The following is a 27,537-nucleotide window of genomic DNA, read 5'->3' as shown; positions in this document are numbered from 1 at the left end:
TCGCCCAGATTTAATAGAACACAATTATTCCTTCGCCCCCGGTTTTCCAGGTCCTCTGTTTTCTCTTCCAGATGCTCTATTTTCTTTTTAGCATATGCTATTGTTTCCATGGCATCTGTCAATAAGTTTTCCATGGATAGGATTCACCCCTCTGCCTTAACCATAAACGCGGGGCGCCTGGACATCTCGTTGTTGATGTCAGGCAAAGCGTTTTCCAGGATTGTCACTATCGCACTGAGCTGAGAATTAATGGCATCTAATTTAGTGTTGAGTTCTGTACGTTTGGATCTCAACTCAGAAAGGATGTCTTCGACAGAGTGCGAGGTTGACATTCGTTGGGCCTCGGGGGGACCGGGTCCTCTTGCTCCTGGCTAATGGCGCTAGCTTTTTCTGAAGCTAGCTTCTTCTTGGAGGCTTTTTCCTTCGCTAATGCTCGAGTCCGGGTAAAAATGTCACCTGTAGTGTCGCCTTTTGTAGCCGCCATGACTTGTTTTAACTAAAGCTAAAGGAGTTTGAACTTGGAGTGGTGGTAAGATTAGGAATTGGAAACTACTTGTGCAGAGCTCTTAGTTCATGTCGCCATCTCGTTCAAGGGTCACGTGATCCCCCCCAAAGGTTACTTTCTATGTTATAGAGTGGAATGGTTTTTCTGCTGGTGTATCACGAGGTAGCACCTATCGGAGAACCTCTTCCCGCAGTCCATACAGGCGATCGGCCTCTCTCATGTGGACCTTCAGGTGTATCTTCAGGTTGCTAGCCTGGGCGAAGCGCATGTGACACTGGGTACAGCTGTAGGGTTTCTCCCCTGTGTGGACCCTCTGGTGCCTCTTAAGGCTGGACGAGTGTGCAAAGCGCATGTGACACTGGGTACAGCTGAAGGGTTTAATCCCTGTGTGGACCCTCTTGTGGATCTCCAACTTCTGGAGGCAGCTGAAGCCTTTGTTACAAAATACGCAGAGGAACTGTTTCTCATTACTATTGTCTGATGTTGCTCCCACTGCCTGAGCCTTGGCCTTTTGGCCCTTTGAGTTCAATACCTGATCGAAAAGGATGCTGCTGTGTGAATCGGAAGGCCCCATCGTCGTGGACACTGGGTCGCGATCCCTGAACGCGTGTAAAGGGGAGTGGATGGCGACATTTAGATTTGTCCCTAAGCTTCCCCTGTAATCTAACAAATCTCTGCCCTGTGAGTGTCTGTCTCCTAGATGACCATCTACATTCCATGTGGGAGGAGCATCGCCCTCCACTTTCACAGTCTCTTCATCTACGACTATAACCCCCCCTTTCTTATCTAGGCACCCTTCAGTGTATACACTACTACTGTACTGGTTCAAGTTCCCTCTAGACAGATCATTCTGTGTCTCTAAACCCAAGGATATATTGCCAGGCTCGATCTCTGTAGTGTAGGAACAAGACGGATCATTGCCAGTCTCTAATGCGTCACATGAGTCCCGTTGGGAATGAACTGTCCTTGGGCTCAGGTTACCGTAAAGTAAATACTCTGAGCCGGGAGCAGGAGGACAGCCCAGTGGCCCCAGCCCCTCTGGGTCTGACCTGAGGACAGATCCTGTATGTAAAAGCCTTTGTGTTACAATTAAAGTCTCTGTGTCTGTCTCTGACTTGAGGACCTCGTTCATTGTTCCACTGTTCTCTGTGATGTTGCGTTTTGCCCTGGGCTGGGGCGAGGAGGTGAGGTCCTTTGTGGCCACAGGGGGCGCCACTCCAGCCGCTACTCCAGTCTGGATTTTTCTGATTTGTTGTGGGTCTCCTTCAGTCCTCTCCTGCTTTACCAGAGACGTTCCTCCAGGACCTGCAGCCTCTGTATCTGCAGACTGACTCAAGAAGAACGGAGGTTATTATCAGTACATGAGTTGAATTGGATAACAATGTCAAAGGGAAGTCTCTCTATAAATTAGGATGTACATGTGTAACAGTATAACTTTAGACCGTCCCCTCGCCCATACCCGGGCGCGAACCAGGGACCCTCTGCACACATCAACTACAGTCACCCACGAAGCATTATTACCCATCGCTCCACAAAAGCCACGGCCCTTGCAGAGCAAGGGGAACCACTACTTCAAGGTCTCAGAGCAAGTGAGGTCACCGATTGAAACGCTATTTAGCGCGCACCACCGCTAACTAGCTAGCCGTTTCACATCCGTTACACTCACCCCCCTTTCGACCTCCTCCTTTTCCGCAGCAACCAGTGATCCGGGTCAACAGCATCAATGTAACAATATAACTTTATACCGTCCCCTCGCCCATACCCGGGCGCGAACCAGGGACCCTCTGCACACATCAACTACAGTCACCCACGAAGCATCGTTACCCATCGCTCCACAAAAGCCGTTTCACATCCGTTACACATGTTAGCAAGTGAATAGCTGAGTGGAGCCTTTCTGATTTTTTTAATTTGTATTTTTAATTGACCTGTTATTTAACTAGGCAAGTCAGTTAAGATCAAATTCTTATTTACTATGACAGCCTACCCCGGCCAAACCCTAACGCCGCTGGGCCAGTCTCTATGGGACTCCCAATCACAGCCAGTTGTGATACAGCCTGGAATCAAACCAGGGTCTGTAGTGACACCTCTAGCACTGAGATGCAGTGCCTTAGGCCACTGCGCCACTCGGGAGCCCCGAAATAATCTAGCCACATTTAATGTACTGTAATTTTTTTATGGTACACTATGACACTAACCTCTATCACCATAATGTGCTGGGTTGAGGTTCCACTCCCCTCATCAACAGTGATTGGTTGGTCATGTCTCCATGTATTGTCTCTCACTGGCTTCACAAAACTCCTGTGGCCTCCAGTGAGATGTCCTTCACCGGAGAGAGTGATTGGGGGTTAAAGAGGTGGTTAGGTTAACTACTGTCAATGCTCAACACTATATAGTACACTATTGACAGTTTTGACTGTGTCCGAATGCCCATACTTGCGTCCTAAATAGTATGCTGTTTGAGTATGCGAAAACAAAGTGTAATAGTATGCGACATTTTAAAAATCTAGTGTACCTTAAATACTAATTCCGCCTTTGACAACAGCCGATCAATTAGATAAGGGGATGCGCTACTGAAATCACCGAATAGCGTGAAACAATGCAATCGCGCATTACACATTCCCAGTATGTGATAAAATAGAATGTTCTATATTATGTGAATTTTTGAAAGTTTTGATAGTTTAAATGCCAGGATGTTATACTCATCTAAGCTCTTTATCTAGTAGAATTAGATGCACACTTTTCCACAATGCATTGGAAGAGGTGGGCTGCGAGTGATGGGCCCTACTTCTCATTGAGTAGTCAAACAACAAAACTAAGCTACTTAATTGGGAAGATGTAGATTTTGTTCTCCTTAAAAGAATTGAGTATTGAATTGTAGGCACTACATCATTGAAACGTGTTTATTGTTCTCTTGGCCATCGTCAGAGCTTTTAAACTAAATACTTCATCTTTTGATTTCTGAACGTGTCGGCACTGGGGACTCGGGATGTGGCTGCGTTATTGATGTCATGTTAATCAGGCCTTTTGATTTTAACATAAGGATTGTTTTAGTTTTGCAGGCTAGGCTTTACCTATTTAATTATTTAACGTATGGATGAAGCCTTACCAGTGATTCTGATCTCGTTCCCAATGATCAGTGCTTTAGTTTGATGTTGATGTCCAGGGGTTCTGAATTTGCGATGCATCCGACTGTCCGCCTTTTTATTTGAACATTTGAAAAGTTTTGGTGTGTGTACTAGGCTATTTTGATTTAATTTATATACAGTGCATTCGGAAAGTATTCAGACTCCTCAACTTTTTCCACATTTTGTTACGTTACAGCCTTATTCTAAAATGGCAAAATAATTTTTGTTCCCCTCATTCTACACACAATACCCATAATGACAAAGCGAAAACAGATTTTTTGAAATTTCGGCAAACTACCAAAGGTGCTTCAACAAAGTACTGAATAAAGGGTCTAAATACTTATGTAAATGTGATATTTCCTTTTTTTATATATACATTTCCACACAAAATATATGTTACAGCATTCTGGTTTCACTAATAAATATGTTGAAATGGGAACCATATTCTGTTTTTGTCTTCAGTACTTTTTAAATGGGCGGCAGGTAGCCTAGTGGTTAGAGCTTTGGACTTGTAACCGAAAGGTTGCAAGATCAAATCCCCGAGCTGAGGTAAAAATCTGTCGTTCTGCCCCGGAACCCACTGTTCCTAGGCTGTCATTGAAAATAAGAATTTGTTCTTATTAACTGACTAAAACAATCCATATGTTAAAATCAAAAGGCCTGATTAACATGACATCAATAACGCTGGCACGTTCAGAAAATAAATGTATAAAAAAATAGGATATATGGGCTATGGTAAGCAACCCTGTTCCTGGAGTGCTCCAGGTACCACAGGATTTTGTTCCAACTAGGCACCACACACACCTGACCAACTGAGCTAATTTATCAGTTCAGCGATTTCCTAAATTCAACACATAATTTATCTAAACTCTAAATAGAATAGGAATAGAACTTTAGGCCTATTCAGGCTGGTTATATTAGACCTCACATTAGACCTACACTGTAGCCCAGAGGTCAGCCTGATCTCATAGACTAGAAGTAACATAGTAAATGTAAATCCGGGAGACCAAATTAGTATGATATGTTAGGCATGGTTACATAAGGCAGATGGTTACTTAAGGCAACAACGTTAGCCGGATAGTGCAAACATCTAGCAACCCAAAGGTTGCGAGTCTGAATCTCATGATGGACAGCTTTAGCTAATTGTCACCTTTAACTACTTTTTTATGTACTTTGCAACTACATAGCATGTTAGCTAACCCTTCTCCAAAACTTATTCTGTACATAAATCTTCCAGGTCAGTTAAATCCAAACCATGAAGTGCCTGTAGCACTCCAGGGTTGCCTACCCCCTGGAACCTTGTCTCAGAGCATTTCGTATGATTCTGTACATAAATCCGTACACTCTATTTAGTATGATATGTTACATTTTGTATGGTATGTATTATTTTGTGGATGTCCATCACCCATTTTGTGTGATATGTTACGAATTTGCATAACTTACAATATGTTACAAATTTGCAAAATATGTTACACATTTTAGCTAGAGGGTTAGCTGGCTAAAGTTAGCTAGGCTAGGGGGTCAGGGTTAAGTTTAGGAGAAGGGTTAGCTAACATGCTATGTAGTTGCAAAGTACCTAAAAAGTAGTTAAAGGTGTAACCATGCCTAACATGTCATACTAATTTGGTCTCCCGGATTTACATTTACAATGTTACGTCTAGTCTATGAGACCAGGCTGACCTCTGGGCTACAGTGTAGGTCTAATGTGGCAAGTTTCCTATAACCAGCCTGAGTAGGCCTAAAGCTCTATTCCTATTCTATTTAGAGTTTAGAGAAATTAATCAAATTGGAAATGAGCCATTATCAGGTTGGTTAACGTAATATCTGTTGAATTTGTAAAAATCCACCCACACTCAGCCCTGCCCCACCTACTCAGCCAGTCAGGAGCAGCTACTGCGTTGCATACTGCATATTTCTTTACTGATGATACTTGCTAAATAGTATGCGACAATGGGTACACAGTATGCAGTTTAAGTATGTAGTATGGGTATTCAGACACATACGCTGTCTAGAATTGGCACGGATTTAAGGTAACAAACACTTAACATAATCAATCTATAAATAGTATGTCAATAAGTTATGTTCCATGCATCATCTTATTTTCATTGAGTAAATAATAAGAAATGCCGTAAAAAATACAAATCTGGTTAGAATATGATAGTGTCTTTGTGCAAGATTGCTAAGTAATCAGAGGAATTATGGCACAATATCCCAAAACTGTCAAAGACCCAATTCTGGATAATTAACTATGTGGTTAATAACGCATCTAAAGTTACACATGCGCAGAGGGGAACGGGGCGACAGGCCCAGAAGCCTCGTCCTTCTGCAAAATGTACCTCTTGCCATCTCTCTGTATTGGTCGAGGATCTTGACACTACTGGGACGACTGGCGACGACGCGCTCTCGGATTGTCCTTTCTGCGCGCTCCCGTGCCACCTTCAGTTCCATTAGCTGTAGTTTCCTCCGCAATGCCCTGTTTTCTTTCTGGCTTTGAGTTATTTCCAATTGTAACACTGCATAGTCGTCGTCTACGAGTTTACAGATCTCTGCCACGGCTGCATTCGCTAGCACCTCCATAACGGAGGCTATTTGAGTGTGAAAAACCACACAGTTAGCCATTGTTAACAGCTAGCTAGCGTTACCTAGATAACATCTATCAAACAAGGCCCGTCATATTTTGAGTTCCAGGGTTAATAACGCCTATAACCGTATAAATAACAAAAACGTTGAAATTGTTATTGGCCGCTGGTCGTTCTTGATTCCGTTTACTTCTTCAGTAGATTGGCGGTCTTAAACAAACGTTTAAAGGTGCATGCCGCCACCTATTGTGCTGGAGTGCGTGGTCAATCACGATTCCCAAAGCTCTACTTTGGTAGAAATGAAAAGAAACCCATAAACCTAAATCCTCATACTACTAAGAAAATAAAAAAGAGCCCTACTAACTTCCAACAGACCCTTTCCCATCCCCCAACCTTAAAGACCCTAGACTTAAATCTCTCCCTCTCTTCAACATACCTGCAACAATACAACACATGCTCCACCATTACATCAACCATGCACTCCAGACGCAAAGCATTCATATGCTTACCAAACACCACATCTAACTTCCTAATCTGACCTTTGAATCTTGGTCCACCGACCTTTCTTTAGAGGGCATATAAATCCTGGCCCTTGGGCTCAGAATCCCACCTCTTCTGCCACACATCTATCAAAACAGCTCTGAGCCTATATTTGGCCTCTCCCCTACCCAGTGGTAGAGTTCATCTGTTTGTCCTCTACATACAGCATTTGCACATCTAATTCAGGAATGTGTATTGCTGCTACTCACAGGTCGGAGTGTGAATTGTACATTTTGTTCCCAAAAAAAGAGAAAAAGGGAAACATTTAAATTGCACCACCATCTAACCCTGCACCTATACACTATCCCCCAAAACCTACCATCCCATCCCACTACTTTGGCCCCAAGAGATCCTACTTCAGTCCTGGGAGTATGGAACCCCTTCTCTCAAAACTCCCTGTAGATGTTCTGCTCTAAAATCTCTCACACCCTAATATTTCTCTGCTGCTGCAACTACCACATCTATCTTTGATTTCAGGGATTTCCGCTCCGTCAGTGCAGTGCAGTTGATCACCATGGCAATAAACACAAGAATTCCAACCTTTTTAAAACGCATCCTCTCTGGATCTCTTTCATTCGCTCTAAGTTATTGTCTAACTTGTTGGGAAAGTGTTCAAAGTTGCTGATTTGTGTCAAAAGTTGAATGGCCCTTCAGAATGACGTGTAAATCCCATGAAAGTAGATGGACAACAAGCTTAATAGTTTAAAAAGTAGAAAATATATCAAACACTTGTTTTAAAGTTTGAATGGCGTTTCTATCTTAAATGGTGTAAGAGGAGTAAGAGTGCTAAAGAATAATAATAGCTAGATGGTAATTTTACATTAAGTAAAAATGTGGGACTTGCTTTACCTGTTTTAAAGGTATCTTTGCAGTTTTAAGCAGTTAACTATAGTCAAAGTTAAATGTAGTAAAATAATTGGCCTGATTACTTTCATATACAATTAGATCACACATTTCATCAGAAATATTTACTCTGACTACTAGACTTGTATACAGTCTCCTACTAGAATACCACAGTACATGCCAACTGTAACAATAGAGAAGAGAAGTCAATAAGGCATTGTTGAAGCTAAGTAAATGAAAAGAGTAGGGGTGTTAACCCTGGTGTCCTGGCTAAATTCCCAAGCTGTCCCTCATACCATCATTGTCACCTAATCATCCCCAGCTTACAATTGGCTCATTCATCCCCCAGGTCATTGCTGTAAATGAGAATGTGTTCTCAGTCAACTTACCTGGTAAAATGTTAACCACAGTCAAGGCCATCTCTATGACTGTGATTCAAGTACCTAACAATATGCAGCCATTAGATTTTATTGTAAAAAATACAACATTACACACATCTTTATGTTCTTTATCTTAACTTCCTGTCAAGTAAACATGAATTAAGGCACTATCATTTCCTCATTATAAATCACCAGCATCAAACAGGACAAAGTTGCCACTTCATCAGGGAAGCATTTTTACAGACACCATCACACCAACTATCCCCATATAATCTACTCTGCCTCATCATACTCATTCTTTCCTCAGTTCACCTCATCCAGTTCCCTACTACATCCAAAACCAACAGAACTAACTAGTACTACATTACATGGTTTTTGTGCATTTTCTGCTGGTGTATCCTGAGGTAGCTCCTCTCTCCCATGTGGAAATTCAGGTGCATCTTCAGCTGGTCCTGGCGAGAGATCCTCTCCTCACACTGGGGGCAGCTGTAGGGTTCTTCCCATGAGTGGACTCTCTGGTGCCCCTTCAGGTGGTGCTGGTGGGTAGTGCTAGAGCGATTACTTACACTTTTATGACTGATGAATACCAAATATCAATCTTAGATAATGTATTTTTTGACTAACAGCCGATCAGGCTTCCCATCCTCCACTGTAAGAGACACAGAGTGAGAGGATGTTGGATCAAGAAATCTGATATAGGGATTGCTATGTTAGTTGATTTCATACTATACATTGATTTCATTATTTGAAATTCTTTAATGGTTTGATAATTCAAAGGCATGGTCCCACACTTACAGATCCACAAAAGCAGAAATGCAATTTTTTTTTGCTGAAATACGACGGCCAGAGCTTACCATGATGTTGTACAACGATTTTCGTCAATAGGTCCTCATTTTTGTCAAAGTATGACATATTTGGGCTTGAAATGGAAAATCCTCAGTGAGACTGTGTATGGTCCTGTGCTGCTCAGCTGGTTCCTCTGTGGGTTCAGGAGATGTAGTCTGGTTGTCCTACATGACCATGGTCTCCTCAGGGTTCCCCAGACCCTCCTTACACCCCTCCTCCTTCACCAGCAGCACCTCTGGACCCTCCTCCTGACTGGAAGAGAGAGGTGGTACAAATTACACAGATATACACTCCTTCAGGTATGTACACCAATAAACACACTTTAAACGTGGTGTTTACCCATCCACAATACATTTAAGTCCTATACTGTAGTTATAGAAGGACTTCATTGTTGTTAACCTCTTGAAACTAGGGGGCAGAATTTTTATTTTTGGAAAAACAACGTTCCCAAAGTAAACCGCCTATTTCTCAGGACCAGATGCTAGAATATGCATATAATTGACAGCTTTGGATAGAAATCACTCTAACATTTCCAAAACTGTCAAAATATTGTCTGAGTATAACAGAACTGATATTGCAGGCGAAAGCCTAAGAAAAATCCAATCAGGAAGTGACTCATGTTTTGAAACCGTTGTGTTCCTATGCACCCCTATTAGCCACTGAAAGGGATATCAACCAGATTCCTTTTTCTACGTATTCCCTAAGGTGTCTACAGCATTGTGACGTAGTTTCACACCTTTATGTTGAAGAATGAGCGTAAACGACTACATTGCGTAAGTGGCCAGCTGAGGGCTCAGAGTGATTCTTGTGTAAAAGACAGAGGTAGTCATTTTTCCTCTCGCTCCTATCCTACTGAAAGGAGATAAATGTGGGTAAAAATTGTCAACAGTCAGACACACCTGACTAAACTATTTTGACATGTACAGTAGGTGTTTGTTAGTGTGTGGGTATGTGTAGGTATATGTACTATGTGTAGGTATATTTAGTAAGTGTATAATGGTTATAAAGTGCTGTTGGGTGTATGCAGAATAGGGTGAGATCAGACGTGATGTATATTAAAGACAGTTTCAATGAAAGTCTTGGAATGAAAAGTCCCATTTTGTGTTTATTAAAAATAAACAAGTGTTAAATACACCATATGAAAACCACACATACACGTCTCAACTAAAAATCTGCATAGACTTGAAAAACGTAATTCATTTTCTCATTAAAAGTGTCTTGGGGGAAAAAATTAAGTAGTTTAATTGAAGTAATGAAGTAGGCATTTGTGAACATCATATCGCGTATACAGTACAAACACGATATGTAACAGACTTTTTAGGCTTATATATCACAAAATGTCTGGATGCAGTACTTTACCCAGGAATATTCAACACCGAAACCTGTTACTCTCGTTATTCCAAATTCATCTGTGGATCTTTTCTGCTGACAATACAAATTATTATTTCTCTTTAATGCAGGGTTTGATCTAAACCTCAGAAGCTATAGAATGGAATGGTTTTTCTGCTGGTGTATCCGGAGGTAGCTCCTCTCTGAGAACCTCTTCCTGCAGTGCGTACAGGCAAACGGCTTCTCTCCTGTGTGGACTTTCAGGTGCATCTTCAGCTTGTCCAGGCGGGAGAACCTCTTCTCACACTGGGGGCAGCTGTAGGGTTTCTCCCCTGTGTGGACCCTCTGGTGCCTCTTCAGGTCACCAGCCTGGGCAAAGCACATGTGACACTGGTTACAGCTGAAGGGTTTCACCCCTGTGTGGAATCTCTGGTGAATCTCTACCTTTTGAGGACAGCTGAAGCCTTTGTTACAGAACATGCAAAGGAACCGTTTCTCTTTACTACTGTCTAATGTTGCTCCCCCTCCCTGAGCCTGGGCTCTAGCACTGTCGTTTGAGTTCAATACCGGATCGAAAAGACTGTGTGAATCGGAAGGCCCCATCGATGTGGACACTGGGTCCCGATCCCTGAGCGTGTGTAAAGGGGAGTGGGTCACTTTATTTGGAATTGTCTCTAAGCTTTCCCTGTAATCTAAGAAGTCTCTGCCTTGTGAGTGTCTGTCAACTAGGTGAATATCTGCATTCCATGTGAGAGGAATGTCACCCTCCATTTTCACAGTCACTTCATCAATGACTATAACCTCCCCTTTCTTATCTAGGCACCCTTCAGAGTACACACTACTACTGTACCGGTTCCAGTCCCCTCTAGACAGATTAGTCTGTGTCTCTAATCCCAAGGATATGTTGCCAGGGTCCATCTCTGTAGAGTAAGAACAAGACGGATCATCAACGCCAGTTTCTAACGCATCACCATCTTCACTGGAATGAACCGTCTTCTGGCTCTGGTGAAATACCGGTAAGTTTTTGGAACCGGGAGCAGGAGGACAACCAAGTGGCCCCAGCCCCAGTCTCTCTGGGTCTGATCTGTGGTCAGTTCCTGTGTGTAGTAGCCTGTGTGATTCAGTTAATGTCTTGGTGTCAGTCTCTGACTTGAGGGCGGAGTTCGGCATTCCACTGACCTCCGTGATGCTGTGTCGGATCCTGGACTGGGTAGGGGATGTGGGGTCCTCCGTGGCTACAGGGGGCACTCCAGATGCTGCTCCAGTCTGGATGTCTCTGCTGTGACATGGGTCCTCTTCTCCTTCAGACCCCTCCTGCTTGACCAGAGACGATTCTCCAGGACCTGCAGCCTCTGCATCTTCAGACTGACACATGAAGAGAGGAGTTTATTACCGGTACATGAGTTGAATTGGATAACAATGTCAAAGGGAATGCGCTCTAACCTCTATCACAATTACGTGCTGGGTTGAGGTGTCACTCCCCTCATCAACAGTGATTGGTTGGTCATCTCTCCATGTATTGTGTCCTGCTGGCTTTACAAAGCTCCTATGGCCTCCAGTGAGATGTCCTTCACCTGAGAGAGTGATTGGGGGAAAACAGGTGGTTAGGTTAGCTACTGTCAATGCTCAACAATATATTTATTGACACTGTCTAGAATTGTCAAGGATGTAAGGTAACACTTCTCATAACTTATTGATATACTATTTATTGATTGATGTATTATTTTCCATGTGTCACACTGTTTTAGTTGAGTAAATAATAGGAAATGCAGTAAATCAAGAATCTGGTTAGAATATGATAGTGTCTTTGCACAAGATAAGTAATCAGGGGAATTATTTCTTACTATCCAAAAACTGACCAAGACCCAATTCTGGTTAACACATTTGAACACGTGTCGAGGGGATGAAATGTCCTCGCAAAATCGTGACGTATTTTATTACACCGTACGTCATCTTCACACAATCTCGTTTGGCTACTGGACGGAGACAACGGCCTTTCTAAATTCGATTTGTTCCCGAGTCCTCTCGCCTCCTTTTGAAACAGGCCAAAGGTAATCGAGGAGAGCCGACGAAGAGATTGAACGTGGACGAAAGTGTGCTTGTATGAAATGAGAAGCTGCTTCTCCACAATTGCCATCAGGCAAATCCCAAAGTAAATGTGTAATGTGATAAAAACAAATTGCGTTAGCTGCGCGAGACATTTAATAGATAAAAGGATACGTAGCATATCAATCTTAATGTGTGCATGCTTTTCTCCTCTGAAAGTACAACAGCTGATTCAAAGGGGGTGTGGCAGATTAAGGCAATGTCCATAGGCAGCCACATAGGAATTGTCTAATTGCACTTCTCTAAGACACTTTAGTCCTCACCTTTGGGCACAAAACATCCATTGAATTATATAAAAATATAATAAAATCACTCACAGCCAAAGATAAACATTTTATATCCAACCAATGTCTGCCATGTTTTGGGATGACATCGTCGCTGCTCGCGCTGCTACCTGTGCCCACTGAGTTCTTGGGCGCATCTGACGTTAGTCTGCATAAACCAGGATGCAACCCGGATATAGATGGTCCATGAATCGGCGTATGCGAACATGAGTTGATTACCTTAAACTACGGTCAGACATTTTAAATGCAGTCTCCAGTTCTTATTATACGTCAGTGATTGACACGCTCCTCGACCACTTATCGGTTTCCGGATCACGGAAGAAAGACAAAGATTATGGATATTCTGACAAGATTACACGTCTCTCCGCCCGAACAATGGGAGTTGTTGTCCACAAAGCGGCATGGAGGGCTGTCTAGCTCCCGACTATCCTTTCTTTGGATTGGTGGATACGTCTCATTATTGTAATCCTTTTTTGAATATTCGATTAGGGTTGTGGACGTCAACCGCCAGTATTCAATGGAGGGAGAAGCTAACAAGACTAACATATGGCGCTCTATCTTGACAGTAAAATAGGCAAGGAGATAGACCAGATGCTTTTCAACTTTCTTTGGAGAAACCGTACCCATTACATTAGGAAAACTGTTGTAATGAACACTTATGAGAATGGTGGACTGAATTTCTGGACTTTACTACTTTAAATAATACTTTTAAGATCAATTGGATAAAACAATTCCTCAGAAGATCCACTTCTATCTGGAATTTTATTCCTCATCATGTTTTCTCTACGTTTGGTGGCCTTAATATTATAATTGCAAAACAACAAAGTTGACAAAGTTCCAGTGAAACTTTCTGCTTTTCATAGGCAGGTTCTCTTATCATGGTCCTTAATTTATAAGCACAATTTTTCTCCACACAGATATTATATGGAATAATCGGGATAGATTGTTTAAAAATTCTTCTTTGTTTTTAGAATATTGTTTCCAAAATAATATCCTATTGGTGAGCCAACTGCCAATCACTTTACAAGGTCCCTGTAACACCTAAAGATTTTGCAATTGTTTTAGATGCCATTCCCTCAGTTATTCAGGAACGTGTCAAGACCTGACCCTCAGAGCCTACCTTCTATTGACCCTGTTGACTCATCAGTAGGAAAGATTTGTTTCTCTTTTGGTCCATTCAACAACAGAGCGATACAAACCTTGTTTCAGCAGGATGTTGTATCTATCTATACCTTATGTCATGCCTTATTGGAATGGATTTATTGATAATATCTGTTGAAAAAAAGTTTGTGTGTTGCCACACACATACCTACTTGTTAACAAAATTAAGGGAGTTTCCTTTAAAATTATTCATAAATATTATCCTGCCAACCACTATATGAAGAAATTGAAGGAAAACGTCAACTCAAATTGCTCCTTTTGTAATGACCACCCAGAAACAGTGTTGCATATTTTTTTGGCATTGTATGCATGTAAGAAAACTGTGGCAAGACATTAGTAGGTTTATAATTATTACACATTTATGAAGATTTTACACTATTGTGGAGAGATGTACTGTTAGGATTCTTAACATACAATAGAAATGAGCTGAAACATTTTTTATGCAATTAATTTCATTATTCTTTTGGCCAAATTTCATATACACAAGTGTAAATTTACAAACAGAAAGCCACATTTTCTTTACCCTACAAAAATAAATGTAACTTTATTTTAAGATGATTAAATGCTCTACTAACAAAAAAGCTGTTAGAATTGTAAGTATATGTATGTCCCTTAAGGTCCTTGTGTAATTGTAATGTGATATTGTACCCCCTAGCTCGATTGTCCATTGTTTATAATCTATGTATGTTTGTGTTCCCTCATGTGCTTTATGTATTGATTTGTTGTTAATAAAAACTACAAAAAAAAAGCTACTCTACTAGCCTCATGACAATAATAGCCAACTCGAGAAAAAACATTTTACATCGGAATTGTCTCAAAGTTGCCTGTATGTCATGTCGTACTTACACTCGTAACAACTTAAGCATTACGAAGCTCTTATTCGATCAAATAATGCTCACGTAGCAAATAAGCCATAACATTTAAGCCATAACACAAATAAGCCTTAACACAAAATTCAACAATCATTGACCTCCCTACCAAAACTCATTGCTTGGTGGGCGAAAATGATCAAACGCCACCTGCTGGAGGGGGACAGATGTTCCTCAGAGTTGGGCTTCTTCCTTTCTGGGTCTGATGCCGAGCAGTTGCCATATCAAAACGGTGATGCAGCCAGTCAAGATGCTCTCAATTGTGCAGCTGTACGATCTGAGGGCCCATGTCAAATCTTTTCAGTCTCCTGAGGGAGAAGAGGCGTTTTCGTACCTTCTTCACAACTGGGTTGGTGTTTGTGGACCATGATAATTCCTTAGTGATGTGGACACAGAGTTACTTGATACTCCAACTACAGCCCCGTCAATAAGGACTGGGGCATCTGGGCCTCGGTTTCCTGTAGTCCACGATCAGGTCCTTTGTCTTGCTGACGTTGAGGGAGAGGTTTCCAGGTCACTGACCTCATAAGCTGTAGTGTTGTCGCGATACCAACATTTTACAAACGATACCAGGCCAAGTATTGCAATACCACGGCAGAAAAATTCAGTGGCCTAGCGTCCAGATCGCTCCGTCCCCTCCAACGCGTGTTCCCGTTTTTCTAAACGCTATGCACGTGCTACACAAAAAACCTGTCACTGATATTCCCACTTCAGGAATACACATGCATAATGATCTGCATGTCGTTGTGGCAGTAAGGGGAAAACACTGCATAAAACCTTTACTCTTCAGTTGTAACACACTCACACTCTGTCGCTCCCCCACAAACACATACTGCTCCCAACTTTAAAAATGTTAGGCACAAAACAACGTACCGAGCACCAGAAAGATAATCGATTTAAAAAATATATATTTTAGGCTTGCATTAGGCCCATATGAATCCTACCTTTGAAGCAGATCTCATGAGTAGCAGACCCTTTTCCCTTCTTCCAGTGCCAATCAAATTTGCCTAGACCTGCTGTCAAGTTACCAGGTTGTTAGCTAGCTAGGTAACATGACTGAACAAACCAGTAATTATCGGCCCAGGATTAGTTTAACACAGCCCACGACATGGTTTGTGAAATTACATCAAATGTGAACGAAATCGCGGGTCATATTTTTAAAATATTTTTTACCATTTGAGCTTAGAGATGAGCAGTTTTAATTGCTGTAAATCTGCACACATGCCTGTTGCAAAGCTGTTTTTCTTCTCTTGGCACTGCTGCGTGACAACGAACTTGCAAAGCCTACCCAGAATGCACTGGTTATACCAAGGATGAAATGATATACATTGTATCAACTTTGCTCACTCTACGAGCTGCTCCAATGTATCAAATGTAACAGATAACTAACTGATCAGGGACTGCATCACAGCTAAATTATACTTTTTTAAATGATGGAGGAATAGATAAGCATGAAGAGCGGACGGAGAGAAGTAGGTAAGTGATGGCTGGAATGGGGTGCGGATGGCTGATTACAAGAGACTAGTTGCTAAATCCCTCTTGCCACTACACTATATCTGACTGGGTAAATAACTTTTGAGTTAATGTGGACCCAGTGACTCAGACTTGAGCACTTAAAGTGCCAGTGCCCAAGTCCTGGTCCAACTTCAGCCATAGGGACACATGACTTAAGCACAGGGGACTCCAAGTTTAGTGACTCTACTACATCACTGGGCGAAACACTACTCTCTCGCGCTGCACTTGTGTCTTTTTGTTTTGTATGTAATGTGTATTATCTACGTAGCCTGAATTAGGAATTTACATGGCCAGATAATTCTTACACAATCAGGGGTGAAAGTAGATTTAAATTTATTCACGAGCTTAATCATAGAATTAAATATAGAAACCCTATTAATTCAACAGGATCTCTGTGGACCTAGTTGTATAGATTTGCTATTTCAATTTTAAAATGTATTACATTTTATTGTGGTATAAACTCAACCAGTCAAATTTTCATCTGATCGGTGGAGGCTCGTCATGAGGAAGGGGAGGACCTTCCTCCTCAGTGAATTTCATTTTAATTTTTTGTTTGTTTTGTTAAACCTGAAAAAAGTTATCCTTTTAAGATAAAACTATTCTAAATATATTCACATCTTACCAAATAATTGATTATAAAACACTTTTGCAATGAAGGTCTACAGTAGCCTCAACATAACTCTACAGGGTAGCACCACTAAGTAGCCGGTGAACAGCTAGTTTCTGTCCTCCTCTTGGTACATTGACTTCAATACAAAGCTAGGAAGCTCTTGGTTCTAGCCCTTTCCATAGACTTTCACAATAATTATGACAATTTCTGGAGGCAGTCCTCCAACCTATCAGAGCTCTTGCAGCATTAACTGACATGTCCACCCAATCAAAGGATCAGAGAATGAATCTAGTACTGAAAGCATAAGCTACAGCTTGCTAGCACTGCAGTGCATAAGTGCATTAGTTGACTCAGAGAGAAAGACAATAGTTGGACAGTTTTGAACAAATTCATTTCTTCAAAAATGGAGAAGCAATTAAGAGATTTCTTTTTTTTCTTCTCAATTTCACTTAGCTAGCGAATGCAGCTAGCTAGTTTAGCCTACTCAAAACACCCAATCTTAAACAGAGTGGGATGCCATGTTAACTAGCTGGCTATGGCTAGCCAACACTAACTTTCCCAAGTCAAGGTAAGCTTTTGGTTTTAATTTAATGCCGCCGGGGACCACCTGTGTAACTGCTAAACTGCTTGCTAACTGTACTGCATGATTGTAGTGGGTTTACTAACGTGATAGATCTAGTAGCTAAGTTGACAATGATGTAGGCTGTGTAGCGATTATGATATGAACGTTTGGCTTGGAAATGTTTTGTCGCCTGGTCACACAGCCTGGGTCAGACAGCTGATGTGTTGTGCACTAAAGCCCACAACCGACGCGCATAGATGCGAGAAGAAATTATGCTGTTTATGTGGCTGCTATGAAAGTGAACTGTGTTTGCGTGTGATCAGGGATGTATTCATTCCACCGATTCTGTAAACTTTTCTGAAATGGAAGAAAACAGAACAAGGATAAAAATACCAGAATTTGTACAATAGAAACTCTTGTTTGCGACTGTTGGATTACACCCTAGATCAGCTAGATGCAGGCAAGAGTGTACAAGGCGGTATTGAATGTGTCACGGTCTGTCACCTTGATTACTCAAATGTTTCTCTCGACCTGTGGACCTACATTGAAAACTTTCATTCTTAGGCTAGGTTGTAGCAACCTCATGATGGGTATAGGGCAAATTTGAGAATCATGTAGTAACCGAAACCTATCAAAGTTACATTGAGCTGGGTGAAAGGAATATGAATGACTGTCACCCAATATGCTGTAAAATAAATAAGGCAATGCGCAACAGTTTCCTGTGTGTATCAAGAATGGTCCACCACCCAAAGGACATCCAGCCAACTTGACAACTGTGGGAGGCATTGGAGTCAACATGGGCCAACATCCCAGGGGAAAGCTTGGCACCTTGAGTCCATGCACCAACAAATTGAGGCTGTTTTAAGGGCAAACATTTTGAAGGTGTTTCTAATGTTTTGTACACTGTATGTTTGTCATTTCTGCTGTTGGGAAGAAAATAGGATGTTGTGCAGAAAAATGTTGGTAGGACAAGGCTATGTATGTGTACATGGAAGTCAGTGATTTGTTTACTATCGTAACTATATGTTAATGAGGTAATACAAATGTGATGTGACTAATGAAAGGGCATTTAGTTGACAATAACTAGACTAAATCATTCAAACGACAAAAATGTGACTTAGTTATATTTTACAAGACCAAATTATGTTCGTCAAAATGACTAGACCAAATCTAACATTAACACTGCTCAGCCTGCAAAATGTACCTCTTGCCATTCCTCTGCATCGGTCAAGGATCTTGACACCACTGGGACTGGCGAGGACGCGCTCCCGTGCCACCTTCATTTCCAGTAGCTGTAGTTTCCTTCGCAATCCCCTGTTTTCTTTCTGGCTTTGAGTTATTTCCAAACGAAACACTGCATAGTCGTCGTCTACGAGTTTACAGATCTCTGCCACGGCTGCATTTGCTAGCACCTCCATGATGGATGCTATTTGAGTGTGAAAAACCATACAGTTAGCCATTGTTAGCTATTCAATTTAGTAAGTAACGCTTACTAGCCATCAACCAACTCCTGCCTCCAACGCGAATTAAACACTCCCTGAGGTAACTAATGTAATGCTGTGCAGTTCAATTAGTCATATTTTAAGGTCCATGGTGTTAATAAACGTGTAAGTAACAAAAACGCTTTCGTGGAAAATGTTCTTGGTCACTGTTCACTTCCGTTTACACTGAAGTGAAAGGATATTATGGGTTGGGGTCATAGTGCAAAGGGTGTGGTTAATTGAAAAAGGTATGCGCCCTGTTCTTTGAAATACGGTACTGCTTATTACAAATCTAATCTCCTATTCATGACCACTATCTTTCAAAGTCAGACCAGACTTGTTTAGAAAGAATATAATAGAAAATAATGACTTTATTACATCTAAGTAAGCTTACTATTCAGTTGTTTGAACAGCTCTCTAAAAACAGGTATTTACACAAGCCTGTTTCAAATGACAAGTTAACAAAAGGTTATTGAGGGGTATATGATTAATTACCATCTTACCCCAAGACACTAGACATGATAACTATAATGTTTTAGCTAAAGAATGGTTCACAGAAATCCACTAAGTACATCTCAAGCCACACTGCTACAATTTCTCCCCATTGTGGACACTCCTATGTCTGATCAGGCTAGTCAGGAAGGCGAAGCTCTTGTAACATAGTTTGCACTTGAAGGGCTTGTCCTTGGTGTGAACAGTTTGATGCGTCTTCACATAGTTTGCATGGGCAAAGCACTTCCCACATGTGGGGCACGCGTACGGCTTGTCTGAGTCAGTTCTAATGCTCAACTTCCCACATTGTGACACAACGACACCGGGGGTGGTAGAAGCAGGAGCCACCACACTCAGGTGGTTAGACTTTGAGCTCCCTCCTTGACCTCTAGCCATTGTTTGGGTGTTGTTGGGATTGTGTGCTGTGTTATACGTTAAGTACCTCTCGTGGTGAACACCCATCGTGACCCTGTCTGTATTTGTGGGGTAACCATGAGATGACCCGGGTCTAGCGTTTCTCAGTTTTCTATGAACCCAGTCACTAGACATTAGATGAGACCCTGAAGGAAAAGACAGATTTGTTGATAGACTACCACCAGGGGGGTCTCCCACCACGCTCTGTGAAGGCTGAAGCCCAGGGTGACCTGCTCTGTTCATCATGGATACTGTGGTGTTTGTACCATAAGAACAAGAGGGTCTATCTCTATCAGCCGCAGGCCCTGCTCCATCTCTGCACTGAGACTGTGAAGAGAAGGGTCTGGGCTGCAGACTGGATCCCTGACTGGAGCCTCTGTCTCTCTGATGACCACCAGGACTGAGGTTGTTCAGTCCACCTGTCCACTGGTTGTGTTCTGTGTGGTGGTGGAGTCTCTGTCCCTCGCGGTTCAGTCCTGGTTCTGACTCGGAAAGGAAGAGTGACGGCTCCTGATCCATGGTCGTGATCCGGCGCCAGGGTTTGTGACCAGCCGCTTCATTTGTCCAGTCTCTCCCGCCAGTAACACCGGATATCAGCAGGTTTTCATGGACTGCAGACTGTAAACAAAGATTGTTCAGAAGAGCATATAAAGGTTTATAAAATAAACTCTGTTGTTCACGCAGAAACATGACATATTATGAATTGTTAACCACAGTGAAGCGTAACTAACACTGTGATAAAAGTACCTAACAATATAGAGGTATTGGAGTTAATTAATAATATATACACACTACCGGTCAAAAGCTTTAGAACACCTAATCATTCAAGTGTTTTTATTTTTACTATTTTCTACATTGTAGAATAATAGTGAAGACATCATCAAAACTATGGAATAACACATATGGAATCATGAAGTAACCAAAAAAAGTGTTGAACAAATCTAAATATATTTTATATTTGAGATTCTTCAAATAGCCACCCTTTGCCTTGATGACAGCGTTGCACACTCTTGGCAGTTTCTTAACCAGCTTCACCTGGAATGCTTTTCCAACAGTCTTGAAGGAGTTCCCACATATGCGGAGCACTTGTTGGCTGCTTTTCCTTCCCTCTGTGGTCCGACTCATCCCAAACCATCTCAATTTGGTTGAGGTCATGGGATTGTTTTTATTTATTTTTTTATTTCACCTTTATTTAACCAGGTAGGCTAGTTGAGAACAAGTTCTCATTTGCAACTGCGACCTGGCCAAGATAAGGCATAGCAGTGTGAACAGACAACACAGAGTTACACATGGAGTAAACAATTAGCAAGTCAATAACACAGTAGAAAAAAGGGGAGTCTATATATACATTGTGTGCAAAAGGCATGAGAAGGTAGGCAAATAATTACAATTATGCAGATTAACACTGGAGTGATAAATGATCAGATGGTCATGTACAGGTAGAGATATTGGTGTGCAAAAGAGCAGAAAAATAAAAATAAATAAATAAAAACAGTATGGGGATGAGGTAGGTGAAAATGGGTGGGCTATTTACCAATAGACTATGTACAGCTGCAGCGATCGGTTAGCTGCTCAGATAGCAGATGTTTGAAGTTGGTGAGGGAGATAAAAGTCTCCAACTTCAGCGATTTTTGCAATTCGTTCCAGTCACAGGCAGCAGAGAACTGGAACGAAAGGCGGCCAAATGAGGTGTTGGCTTTAGGGATGATCAGTGAGATACACCTGCTGGAGCGCGTGCTACGGAGGCCAGGTCATCTGATGCAGCACTCCATCTCTCTCCTTCTTGGGGAGATAGCCCTTACACAGCCTGGAGGTGTGTTGGGTCATTGTCCTGTTGAAAAACAAATGATAGTCCCACTAAGCGCAAACCAGATGGGATGGCATATCGCTGCAGAATGCTGTGGTAGCCATGCTGGTTACGTGTGCCTTGAATTCTAAATAAATCACAGACCGTGTCACCAGCAAAGCACCCCCGCACCATCACACCTTCTCCTCCATGCTTCACAGTGGGAAATACACATGCAGAGATCATCCGCTCACCTACTCTGCGTCCCACAAAGACACGGCGGTTTGAACCAATTTGGACTCCAGACCAAAGGACAAATTTCCCCCGGTCGAATGTCCATTGCTCGTGTTTCTTGGGCCAAGCAAGTCTCTTCTTATTATTGATGTCCTTTAGTAGTGGTTTCTTTGCAGCAATTCGACCATGAAGGCCTGATTCGCACAGTCTCCTCTGAACAGTTGATGTTGAGATGTGTCTGTTACTTGAACTCTGTGAAGCATTTATTTGGGCTGCAATTTCTGAGGCTGGTAACTCTAATGAACTTATCCTATGCAGCAGAGGTAACTCTGGGTTTTCCATTCCTGTGGCGGTCCTCATGGGAGCCTGTTTCAATCATAGCGCTTGATGGTTTTTGCAACTGCACTTAAAGAAACTTTCAAAGTGTGCAAAGCTGTGGCTATTTGAATAATTTCAAATCTATAATATATTTTCATTTGTTTAACACTTTTTTGGTTCCTACATGATTCCATATGTGTTATTTCATCCATATGGTGTTATACAATGTAGTTAAATAGTACAAATAAAGAAAAATCCTTGACTGAGTAGGTGTTCTAAAACTTTTGACCGATAGTGTATAAAAAAAAAAGTCCAAAGTCTCTGCAATGGTACAAAATAACCAAGTTAGTCAGAATCAATGTAGTATATAATTTAAACAAAATGCCATTAGAATCATTTTTATTGTTCAAAACGATACGTGACAAGTAGAATAACTTCTCACTATGGTAACACTTGACCATTTCTGTAAATCTGGTACCCTCGCTTTGATCAAATTCATTTTAGAATACTTAGTTAAAGGTTAAACATTACCTTACACAGCTTCATGTCAAGTAAACATGAATTAAGGCACTATCATTTCCTCACTATAAAACACCAGTATAAACCTAAAGGCCCAGTTTCACTATTCATCAGTGGAGCATTTTTACAGACACCATCACCATATCATCCACTTTGCCTCATCATACTCATTCTTTCCTTAGTTCACCTCATCCAGTTCCCAGCTACATCCAATGCCAACAAAATGAACTACAAACAAACTAACTAGTACTATATTACACCTCACGACCCACTGGGCACAAACTGGTTAAATCAACGTTGTTTCAACGTCAATTGTCAACGTATTGTGAAGTGGAATCTATGTGGAAAATACTTTGCACTTGGAAAAAAGGTAGAATCTTTTCCATTTTTTTACCTTTGAAACAACGTCACCTTAAAAGTAATATCCACTTTAAGAAAAGAAAAAAAACAATAGGCTAGAGAGCTGATCTATCTACAAGCCCTGCTTAGCTTTGATATTCGTCATTGACTATTACCAATGTGCTATCGCTAGAATGATTGTTGAGAAATGTCCACTTAATAGATTCACTGTTGCTATTGAAGTCATTCTAAAGGGTAGGTTTAACAGAGCAAATAAAATGTAACCATACTTCATCAATCATATCATCAATGATGCTATTTACTGTGGGCCTCTAATATAGCATTTGGAAAGTCATCAACGGCTATTGTTTCAATTCAGCCCAGTTTTAAACTAAAAATAGACAATACATATAGGCCTAGAGTTTTCCAGCTTCGGTTGGTTTCAAATGGAATCTATAAATTCATAATAAATGTTGGATTCATATCAACCAAAAATACAAGTTTAAGAATCAGATTAAATCAAACAATTTTAAAATGCATTATTTGATTTAGATCTATTTACAAAAGATATACATATGTTGGCAAATGTTTTATTAAAGAAATAAGGCATGAGAACCCGGGAATTATTGTGTGATAACTCCCTCCTAAGGGCTGCTTCCCCGGCCATTGGCTTCGTCTTGGGCATAAGAATAGCCCAATAGTCGGGAGTTATCACACGATAATCCCGGGGTTCTCATGCCTTATTGCTGAAACAACATCTAGGTTGCTAAGAGCGATATCCAAATAGTCAACACCAATTTCAAGTTAAGATAATTGTTTTATGAGATCGCCAGTGTCTCAAGTATGAAGGCAATTGCACCACTATAGTGCACCACTACAGGACAGTCAGCCTATAGTGGCCGCTAGATCTGCACTATCATCTAGGATTGATGTGCATTCCCAATAATACACTAGTTTCCCCGTGGACCAGCTTGTACATAAAACATCCTCTATTCAGGCTGCAAAGGCATCATTTTCCTCCTTAACTAGATTTAAATGGTCATCCGACACCTTAGGATGTTGCACACACTTGGCTGAACGCGGTGGGCAACATCTTAAGTTATCAGACACTCCGGGTCATTTGGTTGTGCTATTAGATCAATCACAGTCATAACACATTAAGTTATTGTATAAATAAACAAAATATCTGACAATGTATTCCCATTTTAACTGTAGTGTGATTTTCAAAGGTTGAAAGTGCAGTGTTAACACAGGTGAAAACTCAACATAGAATTTGGTTTTACTTTTAGATGGTTGAAAGCATAGTGATAACATTGGGAATTCAACAAACTTTTAGCAGTCATTTTGAGTGGGTGAAAATAGGTTGGAATCTCATTGATCAACGTATCTACCAAATATTACCCAATTATCCATGTTGAAATGACGTGGTGTACCCAGTGGGTATACAGTATTTGTGGGCCATGTGCATTTTCTGCTGGTGTATCCTGAGGTAGCTCCTCTGAGAACCTTTCCCCACAGTGTGTACAGGTGAACGGCCTCTCTCAAGTGTGGACCTTCAGGTGCATCTTCAGATCGTGCTGGCGTGAGAACCTCTTCTCACACTGGGGACAGCTGTAGGGTTTCTCCCCTGTGTGGACTCTCTGGTGCCTCTTCAGGTTGGACGATTGGGAGAAACTTGCCCGGCACAGGTGGCAGCCGAATGGTTTCTCCCCTGTGTGCATCCTCTGGTGGATCTCCATCTGTTTGGGGAAACTGAAGGCTTTCCCACAGAATGAACATGGGAAGCGCTTCTCTCTGCCACCGGATCTACTGATAGCGTCTCTACTACTGTCATTTGTCAATGGGCTTGTGTAGCCATTTAGTGTTGAGGCACTGACATTGTCTGAGGTCTGGTTTAACATTAGAGTGTGAGGAGGATGACGGCCAGGGAGTGTCTGTGTTGTCGCAGGGTCCATGTTCCAGTTGATAGATCCTATAGAAGGCAGGCTGAAGGCAGCACCTGTTAGGGGGTTAACCTGAGGCACCATCAGTCTCTCTGAATCACAACTATAGGAGCAGGACGGAGCATTGATAGCCGAGTCAGTGTCTGTTCTCATACGGACACCTCCCCGTCCCCGCAGACCAAATCTACACCTCGCCCTGGTCTCAGCCAGTCTGTTGTCATGGAGACTAAGTTCAGTTGTTGTTTTGTGTTCGACTGTTTGTTTCTGGTTAACAGTGTTGATCCCCAGCCCATAGTTGAGGACGCTGTCCCATCCACTGACCTCCACTATGTCGCCTCTAGTCCTGGCCTGCTCAGTGATGTTGTCCCCTGGGCCCTTGGTTGCACCCGTCTGGGTCTGGGAATCCAAGATGGCCACCCAGTCTCCTCTGTTAGCCTCCAGCCAACCACCTGCAGAATGAGGTTAGAAAATATACTTTTTTTTGTCAAGTTCGTACATTATAATGTGTGGTTTTGTATGTAAACATAGTTTTTTCTTAAATCAATAGAACTTATCTAGGCAAATTTCTAATCCCATTGAAGATCTTTTACTGAATGTAGGCTATATGTATTTCTCCCTTACCTTGCTCCCCCATCTTTAGTCCACTCAGCAGGTCAATACTCTCTGGTCCATCTTCTACTGTTTCCTCTTTGACCAGCAGCAGATCAGGCTTCCCATCCTCCATGTCTACTGACTGTAAGAGATACAGAGTGAGAGGATGTTGGATCAAGAAATCTGATATGAGCACCCTGCTATGGAGCATCTTCTAATTGGGCAATAAGGGATTGCTGTGAATACTATGCAAACGTGTTAGTTACTTGACATTCTTTAATGGCTTCATCATTTGAAGACATGGTCCCACACTTAAGACAAAAATGTATCGACCTGGGCCCGTATCCACAAAAGAGTCTGAGTAGGATTGCTGATCTAGGATATTTCCATATAGTCTTATTCGTTATGATCTAAAAAGGCCAAACTGATCCTAGATCAGCACTCCTACTCTGAGAGGCTTTGTGGATACGTCCCGACCTAATTCCATTCAGACAGTAGTTCAGTGGGCTCACCTCAGTGAGATTGTGTGTGGTCCTGTGCTGCTCAGCTGGTTCTTCTGTGGGTTCAGCAGGTGGTGTAGTCGGGTTGTCCTCCATGACCATGGTCCCCTCAGGGTTTGCCAGATCCTCCTCACACCCCTCCTCCTTCACCAGCAGCACCTCTGGACCCTCCTCCTCCTGGAAGAGACAGGTGATACAGATCACACAGACATACACTTCCTCAGGTACGTACACACAGATAATAAAACACACTTTAATGATGGATGGGCCATACTCGTGAACATTAGAAACAGTTTAAATTCAAACAGTTGCTCCGTCACAAAATGTGCATCAGACATTTAAAATCGTCAATTTAGCAAATGGGATTTCTTAAAATAGGTCAATAGGTATTTCTTAAAATAGGTCAACCCTGGCCACCAGTGGGATATTTTAAACCTACATATTCAAGGCTGCCTTTTGTTCTGTTGGTCTAACAAAATGTTGTGTGCCAATATTGCATTGATGCATCCTTGACAAGGCTACTAGCTAATAGTATTAATGTTAGACAATGTTCAGCAATAAAGATGTAGGAGGATTATACAACATGTAAAGTTTAAATTCAAAGTCTTGTGGTCTTGTCAAAGTTATAATTTACCCTTATTGACATCACCAATTGGTGGTGTGATCCACTAAGGCAGTAAGCTCAGAGACGGCAAGGTACGATGGCAGCGAGTTTGAATTCCCCTCGAGGCAAGGATTTCATTTTGAGGAAAAAGCGATCCACTGTGTGCCCTCAACTCAAATAACGCAATGTGTAAAAGTAGCTGATTATAAAAATGCATCTAAAACATTGTACATGGAAATGTAGCCTACAATTCTATGTAATATAGCCTATAGTAGCAACAGGCTTTATGTAGCAGTGCCAGTAGCCTGTGTGTCGGTCAGCAAGAGGGACTCCAACAAGAAGCTACTCATAAAATGTTTTGCCTGCACTTCTCTTCTCACAATTAGTGTAGGCCTAAAATCTAGCTTCTTACTTTCAGTTGTCTCTATGACTATGGACACCCTGAAACCACTGAATGGTCTTGTGTTACCACCTTATTAATAGGCCTACGGCGTGCAGTAGGATGCGCTGATCAGTTGATTGACAGGTGTATTGTAGAACCGCGCCGGTCCAAGGCACAAGCGGCATACACCCCACGGCAAAATGTGTAGAATTGCAGGAACTTTAAAACTGAAATTCTCTCCCTGCCGCCAAAGACCACTAAAATGTTTTGCCGTGAGATGGTCGGCACCCCCAACCAAATCTCGCTTAGGGCCCCCAAAAGCTAGGACCGGCCCTGCTTTAGAAGACACACTATAAACTTTCCTCTCGTGTGGATACTCGCCAACGTGTGTTTGAGTCCGGACTCGTGATCACATTTTTTTTAAATGAACTAAATACTGTTACTGCAATACTGCCATCTGTTGGAGGATAATGAGAGTGCCTGACTTTAAAGTCACTCTTATGATTTATTATTATTATTATCTTATGTTTGTTCACCTCAACCTACGTCAACATTTAGAATTGGCTGATGCAGAACTTGTTCCAGGAAATAATGACTCATCTGGTGAGGTTGGCATAGGACTAACGTGCAGGCAGGTTATCTGATGGGACCAGTTACAATTTTGGGCTCCCGAGTGGAGC

The 27,537-nt window shown here is 41.8% G+C and overlaps 3 protein-coding genes across 6 annotated transcripts in view; all 3 read right to left on the bottom strand.

Annotated features, from left to right (window-relative positions):
• The window catches only part of LOC110534615, a 143,138-nt gene that overhangs the window by 111,480 nt on the left and 4,121 nt on the right, over positions 1-27,537 (bottom strand). The window contains exon 4 of the mRNA XM_036934442.1: positions 25,884-26,048. Within this exon, the coding sequence (XP_036790337.1) occupies positions 25,884-26,048 (165 nt within the window). The remainder of the gene's footprint in view (positions 1-25,883; positions 26,049-27,537) is intronic.
• LOC110534657 (zinc finger protein 19-like) lies at positions 5-6,434 on the bottom strand. Its single transcript, XM_021619582.2, has 3 exons — positions 5,967-6,434; positions 2,701-2,825; positions 5-1,832 (listed from the first exon to the last, which is right to left on the bottom strand). The coding sequence occupies exons 1-3, from the start codon at positions 6,247-6,249 to the stop codon at positions 675-677; spliced, it is 1,566 nt and encodes a 521-aa protein (XP_021475257.2). The 5' UTR covers positions 6,250-6,434; the 3' UTR covers positions 5-674.
• On the bottom strand, positions 8,045-19,229 carry LOC110534646 (B-cell CLL/lymphoma 6 member B protein). Of its 4 annotated transcripts, XR_005034333.1 has the most exons (5): positions 18,459-19,226; positions 11,591-11,721; positions 11,327-11,512; positions 8,827-9,070; positions 8,045-8,621 (listed from the first exon to the last, which is right to left on the bottom strand). XR_005034333.1 is itself a non-coding variant. In XM_036934510.1 (4 exons), the coding sequence occupies exons 1-4, from the start codon at positions 18,712-18,714 to the stop codon at positions 10,301-10,303; spliced, it is 789 nt and encodes a 262-aa protein (XP_036790405.1). In that variant the 5' UTR covers positions 18,715-19,228; the 3' UTR covers positions 9,898-10,300. The 4 variants fall into 4 exon arrangements, 3 of the variants coding, with proteins under 3 accessions (XP_036790405.1, XP_021475243.2, XP_036790404.1); XM_036934510.1 differs by lacking the exons at positions 8,045-8,621; positions 8,827-9,070 and adding an exon at positions 9,898-10,516 and having other exon boundaries at positions 18,459-19,228; XM_021619568.2 differs by lacking the exons at positions 8,045-8,621; positions 8,827-9,070 and having other exon boundaries at positions 9,898-11,512; positions 18,459-19,229.

This window comes from Oncorhynchus mykiss, chromosome 10, assembly GCF_013265735.2.
Source record: "Oncorhynchus mykiss isolate Arlee chromosome 10, USDA_OmykA_1.1, whole genome shotgun sequence".
NCBI classification, from domain to species: domain Eukaryota; kingdom Metazoa; phylum Chordata; class Actinopteri; order Salmoniformes; family Salmonidae; genus Oncorhynchus; species Oncorhynchus mykiss.
This window is presented reverse-complemented; position numbering and strand designations above follow the sequence as displayed.

Coding starts and splice junctions, on each gene's coding strand:
- LOC110534657 (XM_021619582.2), bottom strand. CDS start 6,249: ATGGCTAACTGTGTGGTTTTTCACACTCAAATAGCCTCCGTTATGGAG. Junction 2,826..5,966: donor ATACAGAGAGATGGCAAGAG/GTACATTTTGCA, acceptor TCTCCGGTGAAG/GACATCTCACTGGAGGCCAC. Junction 1,833..2,700: donor AGCACATTATGGTGATAGAG/GTTAGTGTCATA, acceptor TTCTTGAGTCAG/TCTGCAGATACAGAGGCTGC.
- LOC110534646 (XM_021619568.2), bottom strand. CDS start 18,714: ATGGCTAACTGTATGGTTTTTCACACTCAAATAGCATCCATCATGGAG. Junction 11,722..18,458: donor ATGCAGAGGAATGGCAAGAG/GTACATTTTGCA, acceptor TCACTCTCTCAG/GTGAAGGACATCTCACTGGA. Junction 11,513..11,590: donor AGCACGTAATTGTGATAGAG/GTTAGAGCGCAT, acceptor TTCATGTGTCAG/TCTGAAGATGCAGAGGCTGC.